The sequence below is a fragment of the Catharus ustulatus genome, chromosome 15, assembly GCF_009819885.2.
Source record: "Catharus ustulatus isolate bCatUst1 chromosome 15, bCatUst1.pri.v2, whole genome shotgun sequence".
Classification (NCBI taxonomy): Eukaryota; Metazoa; Chordata; class Aves; order Passeriformes; family Turdidae; genus Catharus; species Catharus ustulatus.
Window position 1 is genome coordinate 12,524,749 of NC_046235.1, and position 21,761 is coordinate 12,546,509.

Here is a 21,761-nt window from a genome sequence, read left to right on the forward strand (position 1 = left end):
TGGGTCCAGCACTGTAGCCTGAGCTCCAGGGTGAATTCTGTCAGGAGGCTGCAGCCTTCTTCCTTCCCTACAGCGTAGGAGATTTAATTATTGCCTTTGCCTCTCCAAGAGTGTAGGATCAGCTCTTACACCTTGTCCTCCTGCCTGCTCACCTCCTCTTGTCCAGGGATGCTGAGCTCATTTCCAGATGGCCGTGTCCTTCCTTTCTCCTGCAGGAGCACTGATGGCTTTCCCCATCCTCCTCACCATACCCCACCGTGGCTGCAGCCTGTGGGGGTGATGGGGGTCCCCCATCTCCGGCTCCTCCGGCTGTGCGGGGCTCCGGCAGCGCAACCGTGAAGCGCCTTGGGCTGCTGGCCCCGGGTTAATCATTAGAGTCCAGCCATAAACGCTTGGCTGATGGAAAGTTCAGGCCATGGCGGCTGGGGAGCAGGGAGGGCCTGCCATAAACATTTATGGCCCCAATGAATCCCTCGCTCTAACCTTGACACTATTTGCTGAGCAGGAGGCCTCAGGAGGTCACGGTGCTGCCCAGCCATCGCTGTGGGTGCTGGCCAGGGAGCCTGGGCTGGGCTGGGCCCTGGAGGGGCACACACAGGGGTCTGCATGGGGTGACTCCCGTGTTCCATGGTGTGGCTGCTGGATACAAGGTACCAGAAGAACCAGGAGAACCTGATGCCTTCCCTCTGCATGGAGTTGAAGCTGCTCTGGGCTGACCAAGATGGTCCAATCTCTGCATGTTTCTCAGCTTTCTCTACCTGCATGGGGTCCTACCATATTCCCCAAATCCCCATTGAGATCCTCGGGGCTCTCCTTCAATAGCTGTCATCAACCAGCACTGTGCTGCAGAGCAATGGGAGGGATGGAGCCAGAGCTGTGCCAGGGATGTGGGTGGGAGGCAAAGCTGGCAATGAGGCAGGACACCAAGGGCAAAAGGCAGTGGGGCAGTGGCACATCCGGAGCACACGTGTCCTGCACCACGCGTGGCTGCCCAGGCTGGGGGGGGACGCAGCAGAGGGAACATTCCAGTGCTGACACCTGCCGGGGCCGGGGCAGATGGCAGGGAGAGGGGGGCAAAGGGGCACCCAGGGCCTGGGGTGGAGCAGGAACAGGGAATGCAACAGCCTGACTCCAGTTCCCCTGAGGTTCCAGCCCACCCGCATGAGTAAAGCCCAGCAGATGCCCCTGGGAGCCCCCCAAACCCTCCCTGGGCTTGGCTGGAGGTTCTGTGCCCCTCACCCTGTAGCACCTGCTTCCTCTAAACTCCCCAAACTGCCCCGTGGGCACCCCCACCCCCCATCTAGCTTGAATACCTGCAGTGCCCAGAGCCCTGTCCCTGGGTAAATGGCTGGATTGCAATGAGCTGGGTCTGGACATGACATCAAACTCCCTGAAACCCCAGAGATGCTGCAGACCAGGGATGGGCAGTGTCCAGAATACCAGCATCATGGTTTTGGGCCCTTCCCAAGGTTTGGTCCCAGCCTTGATGCTTTCGAGGACAGGAGTGCGGTGATGGAGGGACAAGGGGGTGGCAGACAGTCTGAGTCACTGCAGTGAGGGAGAATCATCCGTTTCCATGCTCAGAAGTTGGTAGCTATTTATTGCACTTGAACACCAAGAATAAAACTGACACTCGCCCTCCCTCCCACACCCACCCAGCTCCCTGTCCCCCCCCCACACACTGCTCTCCCCAAACAGAGAATCCAATCTGAGCAGTGATCATTCTGTTCACAGCCGCAGGTTCAAAAAAGACAAAGGAAAAGGAAACAAAATCAATCCTCCCTCACCCCTCTCCCCACCCCCCCCAAGCTCCCACTGAATCCAACACGGTCACACTGCTCAACAGTTCGAGTGCACTTACAAAAAGAGAAGAGAAAGGCTTCAGCTGCAACCGTACAGACAAACAGACACGAGGGGACAGGCAGCTACCCCTCCCCGGGGCTTGAATTTTTGTTACGTGACAAAGCTCAGTATACTCTTAATTATAATATATTTTTTGCAATCATCTTAAATAAATATTTCCATAGAGATTTCCTGTAAGTATATATATTTTTATATATATAATATATAAGAGAGAGAGATAGATCTCTTTTTTTTTCCTTAAACCACTGTTAACATATTTTCCCTGCTTGTCCAAAAAATGTTACAAAATCCCTAAAATTGTGCAACAGTTAGAAAAAAGGGACAACAATCCAAAGAAGGAAGGAGCCATTTGATGCAGTCCCCTCCACTGCTCCCTCTCTCCCAGTCCCTGTTTATGACCTGCAGGAGGGAAGGAGACTCAGATGAATCCGGTGGCAGAGTGGCCACCAGCCCCTGCTCTGGTGTCCCCCACAGCCTGCTCACATCTGGATTTCCCTGTCTGATACGGATGGGGCCTGAACCTTGGGACATGGGCAAGGGCAAGGTCTCTGCTGGCTGGAGGATCTGTGCAGCATCAAGAGTGTGGTGTACACCACAACCCGTCCTGTAGTGGGGAAGAAGGGTCAGTCTGTCTCCTGGAGTGGTCAGAGGAGGTTATGTGACCTCCTGCTGGCAGACACCTCTTGGTCCATGGGGGTGTGTGGCTGCCCTCTCTCACATGGCACTGCAGTCCCACCACGGGCTGCAGAGCCCACCAGGAGCTCCAAGTGGGAGTAGATGACTGCTGCCTGCTCTGGGGATCCATGGGGGCATCCATGGGAGGAGAGACAGGTTTAGGGTCAGACAAGGATTTGGTGCCTGGCAGAAGGGGCATTTGAAAGACAACTTTCCCAGCTGTACCTGGCTGGAGTGAGGAGGAGGGCGCCTGCTCCTCGAGCAAAGAGCAGAGGCCCAGGAGTCACCTCCTTGGCCTCCAGAGGGGATGCATCAGCAAGATGTGAGAAATCATGATGTTGCCAGTGGACCTTGGTAGACAGGAAGGGAAAACAGGCAAATCCCAAGCCCACCTGTGGAGCTGGGAGCTCAACACCACTACAGCAAGTGCTTCCAGTTAGACATCCCCTGTGTGATCTGGGAGAGGTGGAAGAGGAGTCTGAGTCAAATCCCTTACGAGTTTGTTTTGACCCAGGAGACCAGAGAAGAGGAGTTCTGTCTATGCCAGGAAATTAAATGTGCCATAGCCTTGAGGCCAATGGGACAGGAGGCCCATGGTGGTAAACTCTATCCCAACAAGGTGGCCTTTTCCATGTTGGTTATTAGGAACATCCCTGGACGTTGCCATTCCCAGAACCATGGTGGGATTGTTGGGGTAATACCCGTTTGCATGTGTCAGGGACAGTGCCAACAGCTTAGAAGTAGAGATGTAAGAGCAGCATCCCTGGCTCTTCCAGCCAAAGAAGGATGGTGGGAACTTATTTATATAGCTTTCCTGCAAGTTTAGGAGGAATCAGCAAATGCAAAGGAAGACAGAAACAGATGTTTTCCATGGATACTAAAACAAAATGTGGTGGTCCATCAGTGCTTGCTGAGATGCTCTGGAGATACAGGAACCTGCTCTGGAGAAGCAGGGCAAGGTGGGGCAGAGACACCAGGCAGGACAGACCCCTAAAGTGCAGGTGCTTAATGCTGCCAGCATGGGCATGTTGGGAAGTTGGGTCTTCCTTGGTCAGGATGCAGCTTGACTGGAAGACTAGAATGAGTTTAAACTTCAGACTCTGCTCCCCTTGGAAAGGAGTGTTGCAAGGACATCCAGCTGCCTCCTGGGGAGATGACCTTAGGGAAACCTCAAGGAGAAGAAACTCCCTCCAAGAAGACACCTCAAAGCCTTCCTGGGAACCAAGATGCTTCTCCCTGGAAGTGACTGTGGGTTCTCAGTGAAAGGAGATTGTATCTACCCCAACACCTCATCTCTTATTCCCAGTGAATCCCACAAGACCCGCAGTCCCAGTCCTTTCTCCAGTAGCAGCTGCTGGAGCAACTTCACCCTCACAGCCCATCCAAGGTCCACAGCTATGAGCAAACCAGGCTGAAATGGCATCTGCCCTTCAGCATCCCATGCAGAGCTCTAATATGATGTCCTCCATCATCATCCATCTTATACCAATTCCAAAAAATCCCCTTGACACCTAGAGAGCTTGGACATCAGAAGGTGGGTGACACTGACCATGGCTGGCTTCAGAGCCAGCTCCGGAGAGGGAGAGAGAGAACTGTGGAAGAGCTGAGTCCTTCCTTTAAAAATTAAAAAAAACTTCAGCACTACATGACTACAGGAAGAAAAACAGATCTGTAAAAACACCCAAACTCTACCTTAAAAGCTAATCCTTTCCCTGCATGGATTTCCCTGCTTTGGGGAACTCTTGCAAGCCTATGGTGCACAGGTCCACCAAAGGCACAGGGAACCCCATGGGCACCCATGGATCAGCTCTGTGATTTGTCCCCAACAAGGCATCTCCTACATACATCACCAGCAGCCATTGCACTGCTGGCACAGAGGAACACACCAAAACACTTCTCAGGGGCTGTCCATGCCCCGGCAGTTTAAATTTCTTCCCCTCCATCCAGTGGGAAAATATTTTTGCAGCCTGCAAGGATGCAGCTGCATTTGGCATGGTGGCCATCCCTGCCTCAACAGAGAGCAAAGCATTCAAAACCACAGAAAAGGCAAAATACACGCTCAGAATTTACATGGAGGAAACATTTCCTCTTTTTTTTTCCTTTTTTTTTTTCTTTTTTTTAGGTCCAAAACAAGCAGTTTTTGTTCATTTCTTTGTTTTTCAACACACACACCGTCTAGAAAGTTAAACACCATGCAGATGAAGAGAGTGGAGCTAGAAAGTACCCCGGGGCAGCAGTGCTGCAGAAGCCTCACATCAGTGAGTGAAGATGCTCCAGTCAGAAAAAAGAGAATGTGAAATGGAAGAATTGTCGGAGAAACACCCACCCTCGGACCTCTACCTGATGGCAAAGAGGTGAGACCAACGTTCCCCTTCCTGGCCATGTCTTCTGTCCTGAAAGCCACACACTGGTGGCACTCCCAGAACCCCTGCTGCGGTTTGCCCTGCGGGAAGACCCATGGGGTGCAGGAAGGTGCCACGGCAATGTGGGTGCCCCTGGAGGTGGGTGCCCCTGGAGGTGGGTGCCTTTGCCACCCAACGCTGTGGGACAGAACAGGACAAGCCACCACGGTGTGAGGAGGGGGCTGGCAGCCGTGGGACCCCTGGTAGGAGCATCGTGGCAGAACAACCCCACTTCAAATGTAAACGCAATGAAAAACAGCAACCCCTGAAAATCCCCCCTCCCTCCCCACTTAAACAGTTGAATGTTTCTAGTTATTACATAAAGATCCATTTCAGCAAATACTCAAAATCAAGTTACGAAACACGGTAGGTTGGTTTCTTTTCCCTATAAAAAGGCATGCGCTCAAAGGAGAAGACAGCGAAAGGCTTGTTTGTTTTTGTCGAAGCACAATCAGATTCTGCAGTTTGTCACTAAAGCTTGCATTCCTTGTTGTCGCTGGAAGGAGTCACGTGGGCCATGGAGGTTTGTGCCCCAAGCCAGCAGCCAGCTTGGCTGTCCCCATCCCATCCTGGGAGCTGGGAGCAAGGGAACACCAGTGCTGTATGTGGGGGGCAGGGGTGGGTGCTGGGGTAAAGGATCCGGGCTGGGTGGTGCGTGAGGAGGAGGGTGCAGGGGCGATGCTAGCCCAGACGTGGATGGGAGAGCCCCAGCTTCTGTCTGTGCTGATGTGGCACTGGGAAGCAGTTGTCATTCTCCTCCTCTCTTCTCCCAGCATCGACAGTCTCTGCTCCAAAGGGAGAAGGGAGGAAGGAGGGAGAGCATCCTTCTTGGCACAGCAGTTGCCTGGAGCCAGGGTGCAAACCTACTTGCTCTCCTGGGAAGGAGCCAGCCTGCACTGGGAAGGGAAAATCAACAGATAGTCTTTACTCACCAATCTGAACACGGCCCTCCTTGCACAGGTACGCATGAAAAATGGAATTAGCAAATGGATTGAATTGCAGTTCCCTGGACGAGGCTGCTGGGAAGCAGGAACTCAGGTTGGGAGCAGGCGGGAGCCATGGCAGCAGGTGGGGACCTTGATAGCAGCAAAGCAAAATCCACCAGCACGCAGGGAGAATGCAGCAGAGAGCAGCTCAAAACTGTCCCCTCTTCCTTGGAGGGCTTCCAGCAGAGGTGGGGACAGAGGTGGAGGATGAGTCTGAGCCCAGTTCAGGAGATGTGCTGGGGAGTGAGGAGGCCCACTGACGCTATGCAGCTGATGAGGGGGGCCTGTACACTGGCCAGATGCTTCGGTTTAAGTTCATGGTTTCTGTTTTTCTGGTTCATGCAGAGGAAGGGGGCCCAGCGCCATGACCCCGGCAGGGTGGGATTGGATGGGATGTTTGTGCTGCACTGGCGGGGCTGTCGTGTGTGTGCGGTGAGAAGCGAGGGGTTATTCCAGCGGGAACCAAGCAGCAGAGCCAACAGCCAAAGTCCCGTAGGTGAACATGTCGGAGGGGGTCTCCCTTGGTAGTCAGTCAGTGACAAACCCAACACGGGCAGGGCCACGCTTCAGCTGCAAAACACAAACCCGAAGAGCCGGAATTTGCTTTGACCATCCCTTTGGCACAGCAACCTCTCCCCATTGCTATCTCACAGCAATCAGCCATCTCCCCACTACAGATCCTCAGGACAGGATCCCACATCCTGTGAGCCTCAACCCTCCCCATCCCCTGTGCCCCACCCCTGGACGCTCACAGGGTTTACTGCGGTAGGACCGAGGGCGCGCCAGATCTGTGGAAGTGCACAATCTGCCATTTGCCATCCCGGCGGTGCCAGATGCGGGTCTCCTCGGACTGTGCGGTGCGGGGGATCCCTCCAGAGTCCACATACTGCGTGATGCGGATGTAGGCAATGCAGGCAGACTCATCTCCCATCAGGTGGATGTGGGGGTTCAGGATCGTGGTGTGCACGGGCTTGCTGTTCCGAGACCACACTGGAGAGGGGACAAGCACAAGTGGATTCAGGCAGGGGAAGAAGTTTGGGTGGCTCTTGCTCGGGGAGGCAGTAATGTGGGAAGGGGAGACAATTATGTTAAGCACTCGGCTTGACAGAGTTGAGTAAATGCTGTACAGGTGGATTCAGGACGGGTCCATCTAGAAAACAGCTACAACTCCTCTACAGACACCTGGTCCCAGTTGACCTAACACCTCCTGCTGGGATATTCCAAATCAGCCAGAAATGCTCCCACAGCCACCCTAACCCTATTCCCTGCAGCAAACTGATGGAGGTTGAGACAGGCACATGGGAGGTGGGAGGGGTCCCTCAGAAAGCGAGTTGCTTACGGTTTTCAAAGTAGAATCGGTGGAAATCCAGGCCTTCCACAAGGTTGCCCAGAGCCTCAGGCTCAAAAGCAGTCATTCCAGGGTCACACATCTTCCTGGGGATCCAGGAAGGGGAGAGAAAAGGGAGAGGTTATCTCACCACTTCTGGCATGAGAGCCTGAAGAACCCAAACGCCTCCTGCTCAGGATGGCCCCTTCAGCCTGAGGCTGAGGAGTGTCTGCACCAATGAGTCATTCCTTGAAAAATCTAACCCCAATCCTGCATTTTGCACAACCCACCTCCCCTCCTCTCCACTGACTGTAGCCAGGACTTCACCAAAGCAGGGTGCCTTCTCCATCAGTCACCCTCTGCAATTAACCCTCCTCAAACATTGTCATCTTCTTTACAAGAAAGGAAGTAATCAGGGAAAAAACTCATATTATCTGCTCTATGTGAAAATATCCCTGCTGCAATCCTCTGAGGCAGGGATGACGACCTGCACTCACTCAGACATCACTAATTAAATCAGCCTTGGACACAGAATAGGTGTACTCTGAACAGCATCAGCTCAGCAAGCAGAAATCATCTACTCTTCAGAGCAGCCTGTGGCAATCTGGATATAATGGATTTCACGGATACAAACACTTCTTTCACCATAAGTCATGTTTACAATTATTCCTCTTTCTTCAAACCAAAAATCGGGCTCATCCGTGACAGTGAGACACAGAACTGTGGTCAGCTGAGCACAAGAGCAGCATCAGGCTTGGAAACTGATGTCTCCTTCTTCTTTTGGATGGTCTCCACTCTCCCCCACTGCATCACCCTGCCCTGAGCAGTGCTACAATCTTCTGGGCAGCACTGTGAGAGACCCTGGTCTGGGAGGCTGAGCCCTCACCCAGCCCAAACCCGCACTGGGCACACTCACGTGTAGGACTCGAAGTCGCCATTGCTTATTGCTTCAATCAGCTGCTCTGTGACTTTAATGATTTCTTGTTTCCGTACTGTCGGTTTAAAGAGAAAAGGGAAATAAAAGGATATAACAAACCAGAAGTAAGCACTGGTGTTACGATATTGGTGACAGATTTTTATCTCATCATAAACAGACCACAGGATGTGGGGGGACTTTGGAAACTGTACAGGGAAAAAAACAGGAGAGTGACTGGGGAGAGACAGGTGGAGAAGGGCTCTTCATCTCCAGATTTTCAAAGTCAGGGCAAAACTGAAAATGCCAGTAATTTCCAAAAGAGCCAAAAGGTTAATCACCAAGTAGGAAGGTACCCTCAGCCAGAAATTGGGACAGGCTGGTCTTGGCTGTAAAGCCTTGCTAAATTGGGACCCTCCGCCCCATGAACTCACAGCAGAGCCCAGCTAGGGCAAGCTGGTCCAAGGATGCTCTCACCTGCCTTTAAAATGGGAGGAAAGGGTTTCAGGAGGGGAGGAGAACAGATGAGTGACATGTGCAGCCACCCCAGGAGATACAAGAAGGGACCCTGCAAAGGGCACAGAACTGTGCAGCTGCTGCCAGAGATTTATTAACAAGGCTCTGCTTCAAATGCAAATTGGCATCATGCTCGACTTTTGTTTTTCCTTTGCCTTGTGACTAATGAAAGGGGAGGGAGCGTGCTCCTAGGAGCTGTTCAGAAATGCAGGGGAATCCCATCACTTCCTGAGCACCACCTGCCTCATCATCCAGGCTCAAGGGGCCCCTCTCCAGAAGGACAAGTTGTCCCATTAGCTCTCATGTCAGGCCAAAGTCCATCTTGCTTTGTGCTGAGATCACTTCATCGAGAGACTTTACAAATTAGCACCGATAAATTATTCCCTGGGTTATTCTTAGAAAGCTGCCTCTGGCAGGCAGGCGGGCGACAGACAGGGATTTCCCCTGGAGGCTTTTCCCAAAGGGACACTTATTTTAAAAGAGCAGCCAGGCTGCTATCCCTGCAGATTTCTGCCATTTCCACACCTGCTTTCAGGAAACACCCCTGTTCATGAGAGCACCTCGCTCCTCACCACCAGTGTCCCAGCTGCTCATGTCAAAAACCCAGCAGTGAAACCACCTGAGGAGTTAAAGCAACTTCTGATGCACCCTGAGGCAGCTCGATGGTGGTGGGTTTTGCTGTGGCAAATATCTCATGAGGGGTGGCCAGACCCATGGGCATCCCTCCAAAACAACCTTCCCACCTTCCCACTTGCCCCCACTGGTACCTTTGGTGTCTTCGTCCTCAATGGTGGTGTTGGTGCTCTCCGATGATTCCTGAGCAAAGAACAGAAAGGAGACATGGGGTGGTGAGAAGAGTCTTCTCCCCGGGACAGATGGTGCTCGTGTGTTCGACAGCCCCCCGAGTCTGACCCCACAGCGCTCAACTGTGCCAGCAGACAGAAACCAAGGAAAACGCCAGCAGGTCCAACCTGTCCTCAACCACAGCTCTAGGGCAGCACTGGCAGAGCCCTCCCTGACCTCCACCCCTTGTCGCCAAGGGCACAAGAGGTGGGCTGTGGAGGGTCTTGTAGGAACGGCGCTGCCTTTCCTACCGACACCTGTGGGGACAGAGATGGGGGCAGGTCCAGGGGCCATGTGGTGGGTTCCTAGGAGCGTTGCCGGAGGGGCAGGGAGAGGGGCTGTGCAGGGGTGGAAGACACCATGTTGACTGTACAATAAAGAGAGAGATGTACAAATTAACAGCGAGGAGGAGCTGGGATGAGAAAGAGGGGACTGTGCAGGAGTGAGAGAGACCACACTGACCGCAGAGTAGGGAGAGAAATGTACGATAAAACAGTGCTTCCAAGACCCACATGGACCACTGAAGGCTGAGACACAGCTCTTTCAAGAAACAGCTGAGCACTACACAGATTTGGGGGGAGAGGGGTACTGACCCCTGTCTCTCTCCAGGAGCCTCATCAAGGCAACTCTGCTAGCGGAGCTAGAGCAATGGCTCTGCTAGCTCTTCCCAGCAGAGCCTTGCTTGTGTATTACCCAGAAGACCCCGATGTAGGTTGGCAAGGTGTCCCATGACCATACAGTCCCCGCAGAGGCATGGAAGGTGTTTCTCCAAGGCTCCTTGGACCGATGCAGCCTGCAGACCTGAGTCAGGAGAACTGGGAGAAACGGCATGAGAACCCATCAGCAAGAACCAGGGCTGGCTTCCCACCAGCTGGTGGCCAGCAAGTGTCTGCACCAACCCTGTTAATGGGGTTTGTGGGTGATACGGCTTTGAGGATGTTCCCTCCAACCCCGCTGTCCCTTCTTCCCTACCCCGAGGACACTTCCAAAAACGGGGGAAGCTGGAACATGTGGAGAGGCCCAGCAATATCGGCATTTAGGAAGACGAAGGACACTCACCATTAACTGAACGCTGGAACTGGACTTTCTTTTCTGGAAAAACAAGGAGAAGAGATGGAACAGGAAGAGACACAGAGTGAGAAAGGCTGAGAGCAGCACATGAAAGGCAGCAGCTCCTGAGCCACCCTTCTTGGGCACGAAAGGCGCAGAGGGACTCGTTGCTCCTGTGGGGATGTGCCGCTGGCTGCAGTGGTGGTGGTGACTTGCCAGCTCCCTCCCCACATTCCTGCCAGCACTTTTCTCTCCTGACCTGCCACAGTCTCCGGGGTTGTTTATCCCAAGGACCTGGCTAGTCCAAAAGGGAATTCCCTAGGAGTCATTGACCACTCTGGTGGCCTGTGACCAGGCTGGGAAGCTCACAGGAACAGAAGATACTGAAAAGCTAAAGCAGCTTCACCACTGCCCTGTGCCCAATGTGAATGCTGTACCGACCTCCCTGGATCTGCTCTGGCTTCCTCTGCTGATGGCACTGACCGGTGTGGAGACACTCCTTTAGCTTTAAAACTAAACCAGTCCTAAGCTGGCTGGTTTAAGGCCAGCAAGGCGTTAGGCCTCAAGGCAGGCCCACAGTGTGGGAAGCAGTCCTGAGCACAGCTTCAGTGCATTAAATCAGGACTCCAAAGAGAAGATGTGCATATTTTTCTCCATCCTTGACCACTACCACCAAGATTTAAGGTTTTTGGGTTGGATGAGCCCATATCCACTCTTCTGCTTGCAATCCCAAACTACTTCTGGACTCTCCTCTCTTACTGTGCTCTACTCCCCATCTCCATCTTTAATTTAGCTAGGAGACAGGGGGACATGCATGCTGACCTCATACACTTCTGCACCTCTGGCTCCCAGGGAATGAATCCCAGTGTGAGTCAGGGAATACCAACGTGCAGAAATCAGAATCTGCAGTGCCAAATAACAAAGTGCTGTACCAGCACATATAACAAGGCACCAGCTGTGCCTGCCCCGCAGAGGGAAAAGCAGCACACACTGTGCAAATCTCTTGGAAAAGTCCATGGAGCAACCCATTAGGGTGCGTGGGTGGGCTACAACATAAAACCCAATTATATCAATTTCCCCTCATTGCTCCTTTCACATCCTAACTGGCTCCTATCAGCATCCTCAGTGAGTTTCCCCCTCTACTACTGCTGCTCCCCACTTCCTTGCTAGGTCATAGAATCATGGAATCACAGCATAGTTTGGATTGGAAAGGACCTTAAAGATCATCCAGTTCCTAGACTAGATTGCTCAGAGCCACACCTAACCTGGCCTTGAACACTTCCAGCAATGGGGCACCCACAGCTTCTCTGAGCAATTTGTTCCAGTGCCTCAACACCCTCACGATTAATAATTTCTTCCTTATATCCAATCTAACCCTGCCCTCTATCTGTGTGAAGCCATTCTCCCTTGTTCTAGCACTCCATGCCCTTGTCCAAAGTCCCTCTCCAGCACTCTTGTAACCCCTTTAGGCACTGGGCCCTCTGTCAACTCTCACCCTTCCTTCAACAACAACAAAAAAAAATGTCCTAAAGGGCAGGGTGAGCTGTGGTATTTTATCAGGAACCTCATGGAGAAAGGAGCCACTGGAGCTGGGCTGTTGCAGGAAGGACTGACAGCTTCTGCTACCCAAGGACATGAGACGGGGCAGCAAACTGCAGAAATTTCAGACGCAACAGAATGCAACACAAAGCAGTGACCGCGTTGAGTCTGGACATACAGTAACAGGATGCAACACGGGGCAGTGAGCTCGTCAGTTTAGGACGGGACAGGATGTGACACGGGGCAGTGATTCCATCAATTTACAATGGGACGAGATGTGACACTACACAGGGCAGTGAAAGTGTCATAGCTGCTGGGACCAGAGGACCTCCCACAGATCCCAGAGCAGGGCTCAAGGGGGATTTCTGGTCCCAGAATGCTTTTGGTAGGTGAGGAACCTCCTCAGAAGGGTTTCAAGCCCTCTGAGCGTGGGCTGGCACTGTGCTGGTGTTGGAGAGCTGTGCAGAGGCCAGAGGGCAGCTCCAGCTGCCTGCTGCCCACCAGCACAGCTTTGGGCAGGAAAGGCAGGGGTGGCTGCCTGGGATCTCTTGTGGGGATGGCCAGTCCAGCACGTTACTCCAAGTGGAAGCACAACTCTTCTGACAGTGACCCACATCACGTGGCCCTGCTCTGAGCAGGCAGGACCATTCCCTTCCCACTGTGCCAACTGTTCAAGGCAAGCTTCCAGATTCCTACCTTGCTTTTCCAGCCAGTTAAAGAAGTTAACACTGCTCAGCAGAGTCCTGACGTCTGCTGGTTGCCCAGTGGGCCATTAGAACTTCACTCACAGCATCCAACCTCCCCATGTCCCCCTGAATGAGTTATGCTGCAGGTCCCCCCAGACTGAGCACGGGAATGAGAGGTGGGGATGGTTATGCTGAAGGTGGATAATGCAAGGAAGCTGTTGGGAGTGAGCTTGTCTCTACCTTGGTTTCTCCTTCCGCACCTTCCTGGGCATCTAGCCAAGCTGTCTCCCATTTACTTGTTGAAAAGGGGGCAGTAATTCATTGTCAGAGCTTGTCCACAGTCTTCAGATGAGTGCTGGTGACTAGATTGTGCTTGGAATGAAGCTTCATGATCTGCTCCCTTCTCACCAGCGAGGGCTGGGGATGCAAATCAACCTCTCTGATCCCACTCTGAAACCAGACTCTCCTCACTGAGTTTCAGTGAAGAGTCAGAAAGCTGTTCCCCCAAACAAACTATTTTGCTATAATAGGAAGTGCCTCTTTTCCCAGGATAATGTCCGCCCTCAAAGTTCCTTTGAAGTCCAACAGGGAGCATCATTAGCAAGTTGGGCTGACAAATGGCTGTCTACCACAACACAGAAATTCAAAGCTGTCCCTTTCTGCTGGAAAATTAGATTCAGGACTGGAACTGATGAAGCCTTTTCATCCAGTAACCTCTCCTTTAATAGCTTAAAAATGCATCTTCTGTTTGGTCTCACCTGTGCTCCAGCAACTTGTACCAAACCAGCTCTACCTGTGGTGTCATATCTTAGGTAACTCTCAGAAGCAACTGGAACCTCAGAGCAGCAGAGGACAGGCCAGCAGTGTCTGGTACGTAGGGTGTTGTGATTACCATGGGATCTGCCAGCACCAGCCCTATTCACTCTGGGAGTCTCATAATACCCTGACAGCCCAAAGCAATGTCCTCTCAAAGCCATCCAGGCCATCAGCTTCATGCTACAGAATAACACTGCAGGGCCAGGATGGCCTCTTGTGGAGCTGAGCCCCGGTTTGGAGGGCTGTACATGGTCTCAGTCCTTACAGGCTTCTCCTGTCCCAGCTGCTGGGTCTGGGAAGAGCAAGAGAAACATGCCATCCCTACAACTCCAGTTTCACCAACTATTTGTACTGAGGAAGGAAGAAGCTGGCTGAGGGCTCTGCTCTTCCAAAACCCTGCACTCATCACAGCCCAACAGTTGGGCCCTGCAAAAGGGAGGGAGAAGGTTCTGTAGGTTCTCCCAACAAAGGGCCCCGTGGAGGAAGGAGAGCAGCCACAGTGCAGTTGGGCTCTGACAATGGAGGATGTCACCACGATGGAGATGTCACCACACCAGCTCTCCCTTGCTGAGTGATCCATTGTATTCATGAAGGGAACAGGTAAGGAGAGAAAGAAAAGGAGAAAGAACTTCACATGGATCATTCCCTCCTGCAGGAGGAGTTTGACAGGGTTCAATAACCATTGCCAGCCATCACATCTCCATTGTCACCAGAAACAGCAGAATTTTGCTGCCTCCTGAAGCTACCTTGTCCTGGAGCAGAGCTGTGGCCCCACCTTGGAGGGACTGATGAACCTACAGGCTCTGCAATCCATGAAACAAGATCCACCAAGCACCAGCTTGTTTTTAGAGCATCACCAAGCCATTTACTCTGTCGAAGCATCACCACGTTTCTTTGCTGTCTGCCCTGGGCACAGGGGACAAGCAGCACTGCTAAGGGGGTTAAAAGCACCCATGTGTCACCCAGCAGCACACACTAGGGACAGGATGGGACAGAAACTGGGACCAGTCTCGCCAGCTGCAGCAGGGCCCCCATGCTGAGTGAGCAGGAGATGAGGCCACCCATCCCACTAGATAGCTGCTGTTGGAGCCGTGGTTCTGGGCTGCAAAGCTGCCTCCTCCTGATCCCCGTCCTGGCCCAGCCTCTGCTTCACCCCCTCCCTGGGGGCAGCGAGGGACAAGCGCACATTGCCGGCAATGAAACAGCAGCGAGTTCCCGCAGTGCCCCCTCCAGCACCAGCCCTCTCCCCTCGCCCGCTGCGCTGCAAAGCCTCCTGTGCACTGCCCGTGCTGGCAGCAGCCCAGCCGGTGGCACGGGGACACACCGGGACAGCCGAGCCAACAGCTGCCCTTTAGAGTGCAGGGTGTCGCAGGGACGGCCGGCGTGGCACGGGGACCACGGGCACAGCACGGAGACCCCACCGCCAGCAGGGCACGGAAATGCTCAGCGCCGGCAGGGTACAGAGACCCCAGCACACAGCGCACCGGGGCTGAGCTTACCTTCACGCCGTCATTCTTCTTGTTGCCACCACTTTTGCCTCCTGGAGAGAGGAGGAAGGAGATTAGCAGAGCCAGGCAGGGCACCAAGACCAGGAGGGCGAGGATCAGCAGCATGGTGCCGGGTGCCAGGGCGGCAGGACCCCCAGCTGCTGGGCTTCGTCTTCTCTCCAGCAGTCACCGGTGCAGCCCGTGGGAGCTCAGGGGCGACCTTGCCAGCACTGTCCCGTCCTACCCCAGTGGCTCTTGGCCAGGGGCATGACCCGTGTCCTAACGTCACGGCAGGTCCCTGGGGCGACTGGAGGGGCCGCCAGGGCTGAGAGCAGAGGCGGGCTCTGGCCGGGCGGTGCTGCTGACCCGGCGTGGTGCAGTGTGGAGGAATGGGCTGCCCGCCTGCCGCCCTCTAATTTTAGCCCCATGCTGCCGGGATCATGTGCTGCCGGCCCGCCGGCCCGACAGCTGCAAGCCCGCATTTTGACAAGGATGAAAAGCAGGCGCCTTCCCCTGTGCCCACCCACCGCTGCCGACACTGCCCCAGCCCCCCCGGCTGCACAAGCCACCCCAGTGCAGGAGGGACGGTGGAGCCCAGTGCCGGTCACCCAGAGCCTTGTCCTGCTCCCGGGCACCGGGGATTGCTGAATCCCTGGGCCACGCGTGGGACGTGCAGCACTACGAGAGATGCTTTTGAACCTCCTGCCTTTCGGTGCTTCCTGTCCGCCTCTCCCGGCGTGGGGCCTGACATCGGATACCCCCAGCTGCTGGACTCCTCCAGCGCCCGCCACAAAGGCTAAATGTGTCAGCACGATCCCCCCACGACAAATGCAGATACCAGCCGGGGCCACAGCCCTCTGCCCTGGCACCCCTGCCCAGCTGCACCTGACACTCGGGGAGCCTCACAAAGCACCCTGAAGCACCCAACTAACCCCAAACAGCTGCCACCGGCCGGCTCAGCAGCACGCAGGGCTTGGCTGGTGTGTCCCACCCTGTAGCACCGCTGCAGGGCCATCCCCAGCACTGGGGAGGGCTGGAGGCGACAGAGGGTGGATGAGCTCTGCAGTCACATGGCTCCGTTTGGTTCCATGCCTGGGGAATCGCCTGTGAAATCCCATCTGCAATGAGGTGTCCCCAGAGGGAACAGCTCTCAGGGAGGGCACTGGAGCAGAGGGGATTCTGGCTGCACTGAGGCCTTCCCAGTGCCATGCTCGGTCCTGTCGCCCTGGCAGCCCTCAGGATGTAGGGAGGCAGGAGGAGAGTGGGGAATCCTGCACAATTAGCATCCACCTGCCTGGGGAGACACCTATGAGATCCTGCTGCCATCTGCCTGCAGTGGCACCAGGGCCCTTTCCCTACTCCCAATGCAGAGGATGTTCTCCCTGAGCGATCACCAGGAAGAGACAAAACCAGCTGCTTGAGCTCTGGCTGCCCCCAGCACAAACATCTCCACTCCTGCACAAGCCAGATGGTTGGGTGCACACAAACCCCAAAACTCTAAAGCATTATGGATCACTAGGCCTCAACCACAAACTTTTTCTTTTGTATCCCAAGCCAGCAGCAAGCCTGGAGGTGCCAGGTGACTTCTCCTGGAGGAGCACACAAAGCCACACACCTGCAGAGGCACAAGGCTGCATCCTCAGCCTCTCTGTGACACATGAGGCAAAGCCAGCTCTCCAGGGACCCTCCAGATTTGCCCTGGGTATCCTGTAGGACAAGGAGATTAGTCCCAGAGACAGCACCTACCGGAGAAGTTCCTGGTGGCCAGCATGGTGGTGAGGATGGCTCCCTGAAAGACAAGGCAGAAGGAAAGGGTGTGCTGGACCCCAGCCCCCTGCTGCTCCCCCCATCCCTGGAGGAGGAAAGCCCTGCTCAGCACCTGTCCCCCAGCCACTGGAAGGAAGGAAACTGGCCCACGGACTGATATTCTCCTCCTGCCATCAAAAGCAGCTCTCAATGCCTCCATATCCCCAGCACCATGGCATTGGGTTGCATTCTCCAAAACTGTCATCCCTCTGAGATTAAAGGGATATTAAATATCTGCAGGGCACTTCTCAGTCTCATACTAGCCTGTCCTAGATGAAGCATAACCCCACTGACTGGGGCCAGCAGCTGGCAACAAGGGGACCCACTGGGAGTGGAACCAGATTTAATTGTGATTAAAGCAGTGCCAGCTCAGAGCAGCAGGACAGGGACTGCTCACGGGAAGATCACCACTACAAAACAACATTTGTAAAAATCCTTCCCCTTTTCCAGCTGAGTCTACTAACTAGTTGCTAAGTGTATAATGAGATTATTTTGGACTAATTGCTTACAGTAATGGATTACTATTTTGAAGCGTATGCCTGAACTAATTTGATTACTTGTCTAGCTGAAAAGTAATAATAGTTTATAGCCAGCTTCTTTGCTTGATAATCTTGTTAGTAGCCTGCAGCTGTACTGCTCTGTGCCACGCTGCGCTCAGGCCTGGAGCGCTGATGGCTCTGGCTGTGGCTCAGACCAAACTCACCCTGCTCTGCTGGAGGCATTGTGATTTCCAGAGCCCATTTCCAGTGCCCTGCTGCCAGCTGAGGCTGAGCAGCACCCGGGAAATGGGTGCCTCAGGGAGGTGCTCAAGCTGGAGATGGTGATTTCAGAGGGGTGCAGGCTGTGGCACATGTCAGCATCCGAGAAGGAAAGGCTGTGGGGCTGCTGGGGTGGGTGAGTTTTTTTGTCTGTCTGTGGATCACTTTATTTCTTGGCTGCAAAGTCTCTGGGCCATCAGGCAAAGGGTCTCACTGTGCCTCTAAGGGCCTTGCCCTGCCCCAAAAAGAAGCTATCCTGACACTGGCTCCAGTGAAAGAATCCTCACCCAGTGTCCAGTGTGACTGAGTGCTTTCCTTCACCACAGCTTTCTTTGAGCAGTTGGGAACCCCAGACAGATGAAGCTGTCACCCTGCTCAGTCTCTTTCCCATTCCTCACATTGGGGGTCCCCAAATGCCCACCACCCCCACACCACTGCCCATAGACACCACCCTATCATTCCCACCCAGAGAACAAGCCCACCAATGATCTGATCGTGCTTTTAGCAGCCAGCTTGGACAGAGTTACCTTCAGCTTCCTCCGGGCATTGAACTTCTTCAGGCAGTCCACCGTCTCCTGTCTGTGCATGCATGATGCCACGGTGGCACGGTGCTGTGGGGAGAGAGACCTGGCTCAGAGCAGTGCTGGGGGGAAGGGGCTCCCCAGCCTGGCTCTCACATGCTCACACACGTGTGTGACCTCCCATGGCCGAGGCACGGGCCAGAGCTGCCTGCAGCAGCAGCAGATAAAAGTTTAATGGGCAGTGGGAGATTGAAGCTTTGGAGTCAGCAGGATCTGCTCTGGAGGTGAGGGTGTGTGGAGAACTGGCTGCCCCTGAGTTAACCCCTTGACTGACCAGCCATGTTTAGCAATGTGCTCAGGATTTGCACATGTGTGGTTAAGCCCACAGACTCCTGGTGCTGTTAGGATCTGATTCAGGGTGAGAACCAGCAGCTGAAACAGGGGGATGTAGCCAAGGGTGGAGGGATTGCTGCTGGGGTGCATGGATGGAAAAACACGAGCCTGCTCCCACTGCCCCTGAAGAAAGATCCCCAGCACAGCATGACTGAGTAATCAGCCTGTCCCCACCAGGGCAAGGAACATGTGTGTCCCTCCCATCACCAGGTCCCCAGGAACATGCTGTTTGCATTCACAGGCTTTTTTTTTTTTTGCTGTAAAACCTCAGGGGAAGGCTGCTGTGAGAGCACTGGGAGGAACCGTGCCAGGAAACCATCTTCCCAGGATGGAGAAGAGAGCTGGCAGCATGTTTGATAGCAAAGGATCCCCAATGAGATGTTCACCACTCCTGAATCCCCACATCTCTCTGCCTTCAGCCCCTACTCACCGATATCCAGGGGTGCTTCAGAGCCTCTGCTGCCGTGATGCGCTTGGATGGGTTGATGGTCAACATCTTGTTGATGAGATCTTTCGCTTCAGGAGTGACTGTGTCCCATTCAGGGGAGGGGAACTGCCAAAGCAAAGGGGCAAGGGTGAGAGATGGCAGAGAGCCCCTCTGCTCTTGGATTGCTTCTCCTGCAACTTGGGACAGGTGGGAGAAATGGTAGCCACTGGAAAGAACTAGTAAGAAACCAAAGAGCAGGAGTGAAAGCAAGGTATGAGTCTTGGGACAAGGACTGTCCCTCCCACAAAGTGGCCCTGAAATATGCCAAGGTGTGTGCCTGGGCATGGCAATGAGGCCAACACTCTGCAACCAGCACAGAGGAAAGTACTTGTTCCTATCTGTTCTGATTTATCTTGTCTTGGTTGCTCTCCCAGAGCTGCAGGCTGTGAGGCAGGGACAGCAGGAGAGAGAGGAGGCTGTGAAAGGGGGCAGCAAGACAAACCCACTCACATCGTAAGCCCCAGCCTTGATCTGCTGGTAGAGTCGGTGTTGGTCTTCATCCCAAAAGGGTGGGTACCCAACCAGCAGGATGTAGAGGATGACACCTGCCCAGGAGAGGAGACAGGATCAGTGGGAGAGAATTCATTGCTGGAGGCAGCAATACACACAACCTGGGGTCTGGTCAAACTCAAACAGAGAAACAGAAATTAGGGACACATGAAGATTTGCTCACTGTTTAAAGAGCAAAAGGCTTGTTGGTGGGTCCAGTTCAGCACCTGGGGAGGTTCAAGGCTTGGCAGAGCCCAAAGTGGGTGCCCTGGCAGGGGTGGGTGATGCCTCCTCCCCATCGTGGATGGGAAAAGGCTCCCCAAGGCTGCAACTGCACGGGGGCATTGCCTGACTCCACCAGCAGCACAGGGAAAACAGGCAGTGTTCCACCTGACTGGGAACTTCGGGTACATAACAAGGAGGGGATGATCCTTCACAGAAGGGTGACACTGGACTGGGAGAGAGCGTGTTGCCCAGGGTAATGTGCCACCTCCTGGGCAAATCCTCCACCCTGACTTCCCCGAGATGTGACTGGCAACTGCAGCTTGAGACACGCTGGACGAACAGCCTGCCGCATCCCGCCCAGCCCAGCCCGCTCCCGGCATCCCAGCCCCGGTCCGACTTACCGCAAGCCCACAGATCCACGGCTTTGCCATAAGGGTCCTTCCGGAGCACCTCGGGGGACAGGTATCCCGGGGTGCCGGCGAAACCTGGGACAGACAGCCCGTCACTCCCGCCCTCAGGCAGCCCCGTCCCGCACAGCTGGCCGGCAGGGACAGCGAGAGCCCCGAGTGCTGGCACATCCCTCCTTCCAGAAACCTCTGGGACTCCCGAAGGCAGAGCAAACTGTGTTTTCTGCCAAACCCCAGATGGCGCCTAAGGCTGGAGTGCTCTGCTGTGCACTTCCAGCGCTTGGAAGAGCCTTTCCTCCCGCTGCTCTGCCCCTGTTGCCGGCTTGTCCATCTCACCAGGACACCTCGGTGACTCACAGAGTCCCTGCAGAGCTGTTTGCTCCACATCAGCCTGGTCACCCACGGTGCTTCTTGGGCTGGGACTCCCCCATAACCCTGGGCTCAGGGTCCTGGAGCCCCCTGAACTCACATGCCAAGGAGGGCTGGAGGAGACCCCAGCTCAGGCCAGTCCTACTCACCAAACCACGCTTGCTGGTCCCCCTCCACCTCGATGGCGAGGCCAAAGTCAGCCAGCTTGACCGCAGCACCCTTCAGCTTGGATGCCAACAGCAGGTTCTCGGGCTGCAGAAGGAGATGAGGTTGGAGAGGAGTGAAAACTCATCAGGGGCTCTGCTATTGGCAGGGGGAACTTCCCAGCACAGCACAGAGGAAGCTCTGGATGTGCTCCCTAGCTGCTTTGTCCTGATGTCCCTGGATCCTTAGGGGATCACACACTGCAAAGACCTCCCTCCCCCATCTCCCTTGTGTCATTTCTCTCTGGAGCTGATCTTTGCTCCGTGGGTTTCCCATAGCCCTGCTGTTTCAGCAGCCCTGAAGGACTCTGGGCTTTGTTCCACAGTGCTTTACATCACAGATGGGGTCCCTGTCCTCCCACAGGCTCTCTCCCTGCAGCTCCTACCTTCAGATCCCGGTGAACCACCCCCATCTGGTGGCAGTGCAGGACGGCCTCCAGGATCTGCTGGATGCAGTGGCTGTGGGAGAGAGGAGAAAGCTCACACAAGTGGCCGGTGAGGCAGAGTTTTGTCAGACAGTTCTACTCGGCTGCATTTCACCCCTTTTCCCCTCTCCTCATCACTGCTTCCCATCAGCAGCCCTGCAGCACAGCTCAGCATCCCCCTCCACCAAAACTCACACATCTGTGGGGAGCAGTTCTAACCCTGTAAGAGCCCAACAGAGCTATTGGACACCAAGTAACGGTGAGCAGGAGCTTAGGGGACACAGCAGACCCATAGGGACCCCACAGGAACAGCACTGGAGGATGGGAGCTGGACACCAACAGTGGAACCACAATACCAGCAAAGATTTGGTCCCCAAACCCAGGCAGAGCAGATGTGCTCTGTGCAACCTTTGCTCCAGCCCCATTTCCCTGCTCTCCTCTAACACAGGTGGCTCTGCTGTGTCTGCTTGCTTTATATCTAGTTCATTACAGCCCAGCTCTGCTGTGTGCATGAGACAGGAAGGGAAAAAGAGGCACTGATCGCTTCTGCTCCAAAACAGCTTGTGTGCAAGGCA

The 21,761-nt window shown here is 54.4% G+C and overlaps 1 protein-coding gene across 2 annotated transcripts in view; it reads right to left on the reverse strand.

Annotated features, from left to right (window-relative positions):
* Positions 1–1,571: 1,571 nt before the first annotated feature.
* Positions 1,572–21,761, reverse strand: part of CAMK2A (calcium/calmodulin dependent protein kinase II alpha) — a 33,753-nt gene continuing 13,563 nt past the window's right edge. The window contains exons 6-19 of one of the 2 annotated variants that reach the window (XM_033073057.2): positions 21,148–21,220; positions 20,708–20,810; positions 20,184–20,267; positions 19,519–19,613; positions 19,012–19,134; positions 18,195–18,278; positions 16,850–16,892; positions 15,116–15,156; positions 10,585–10,617; positions 9,450–9,498; positions 8,170–8,245; positions 7,266–7,360; positions 6,679–6,916; positions 1,572–6,496 (exon numbers count right to left, since the gene is read on the reverse strand). In XM_033073057.2, coding sequence (XP_032928948.1) covers positions 6,684–6,916; positions 7,266–7,360; positions 8,170–8,245; positions 9,450–9,498; positions 10,585–10,617; positions 15,116–15,156; positions 16,850–16,892; positions 18,195–18,278; positions 19,012–19,134; positions 19,519–19,613; positions 20,184–20,267; positions 20,708–20,810; positions 21,148–21,220 — 1,132 coding nt within the window. In that variant the 3' untranslated portion in view covers positions 1,572–6,496; positions 6,679–6,683. The remainder of the gene's footprint in view (positions 6,497–6,678; positions 6,917–7,265; positions 7,361–8,169; positions 8,246–9,449; positions 9,499–10,584; positions 10,618–15,115; positions 15,157–16,849; positions 16,893–18,194; positions 18,279–19,011; positions 19,135–19,518; positions 19,614–20,183; positions 20,268–20,707; positions 20,811–21,147; positions 21,221–21,761) is intronic. The other variant, XM_033073058.2, reaches the window with a different exon arrangement.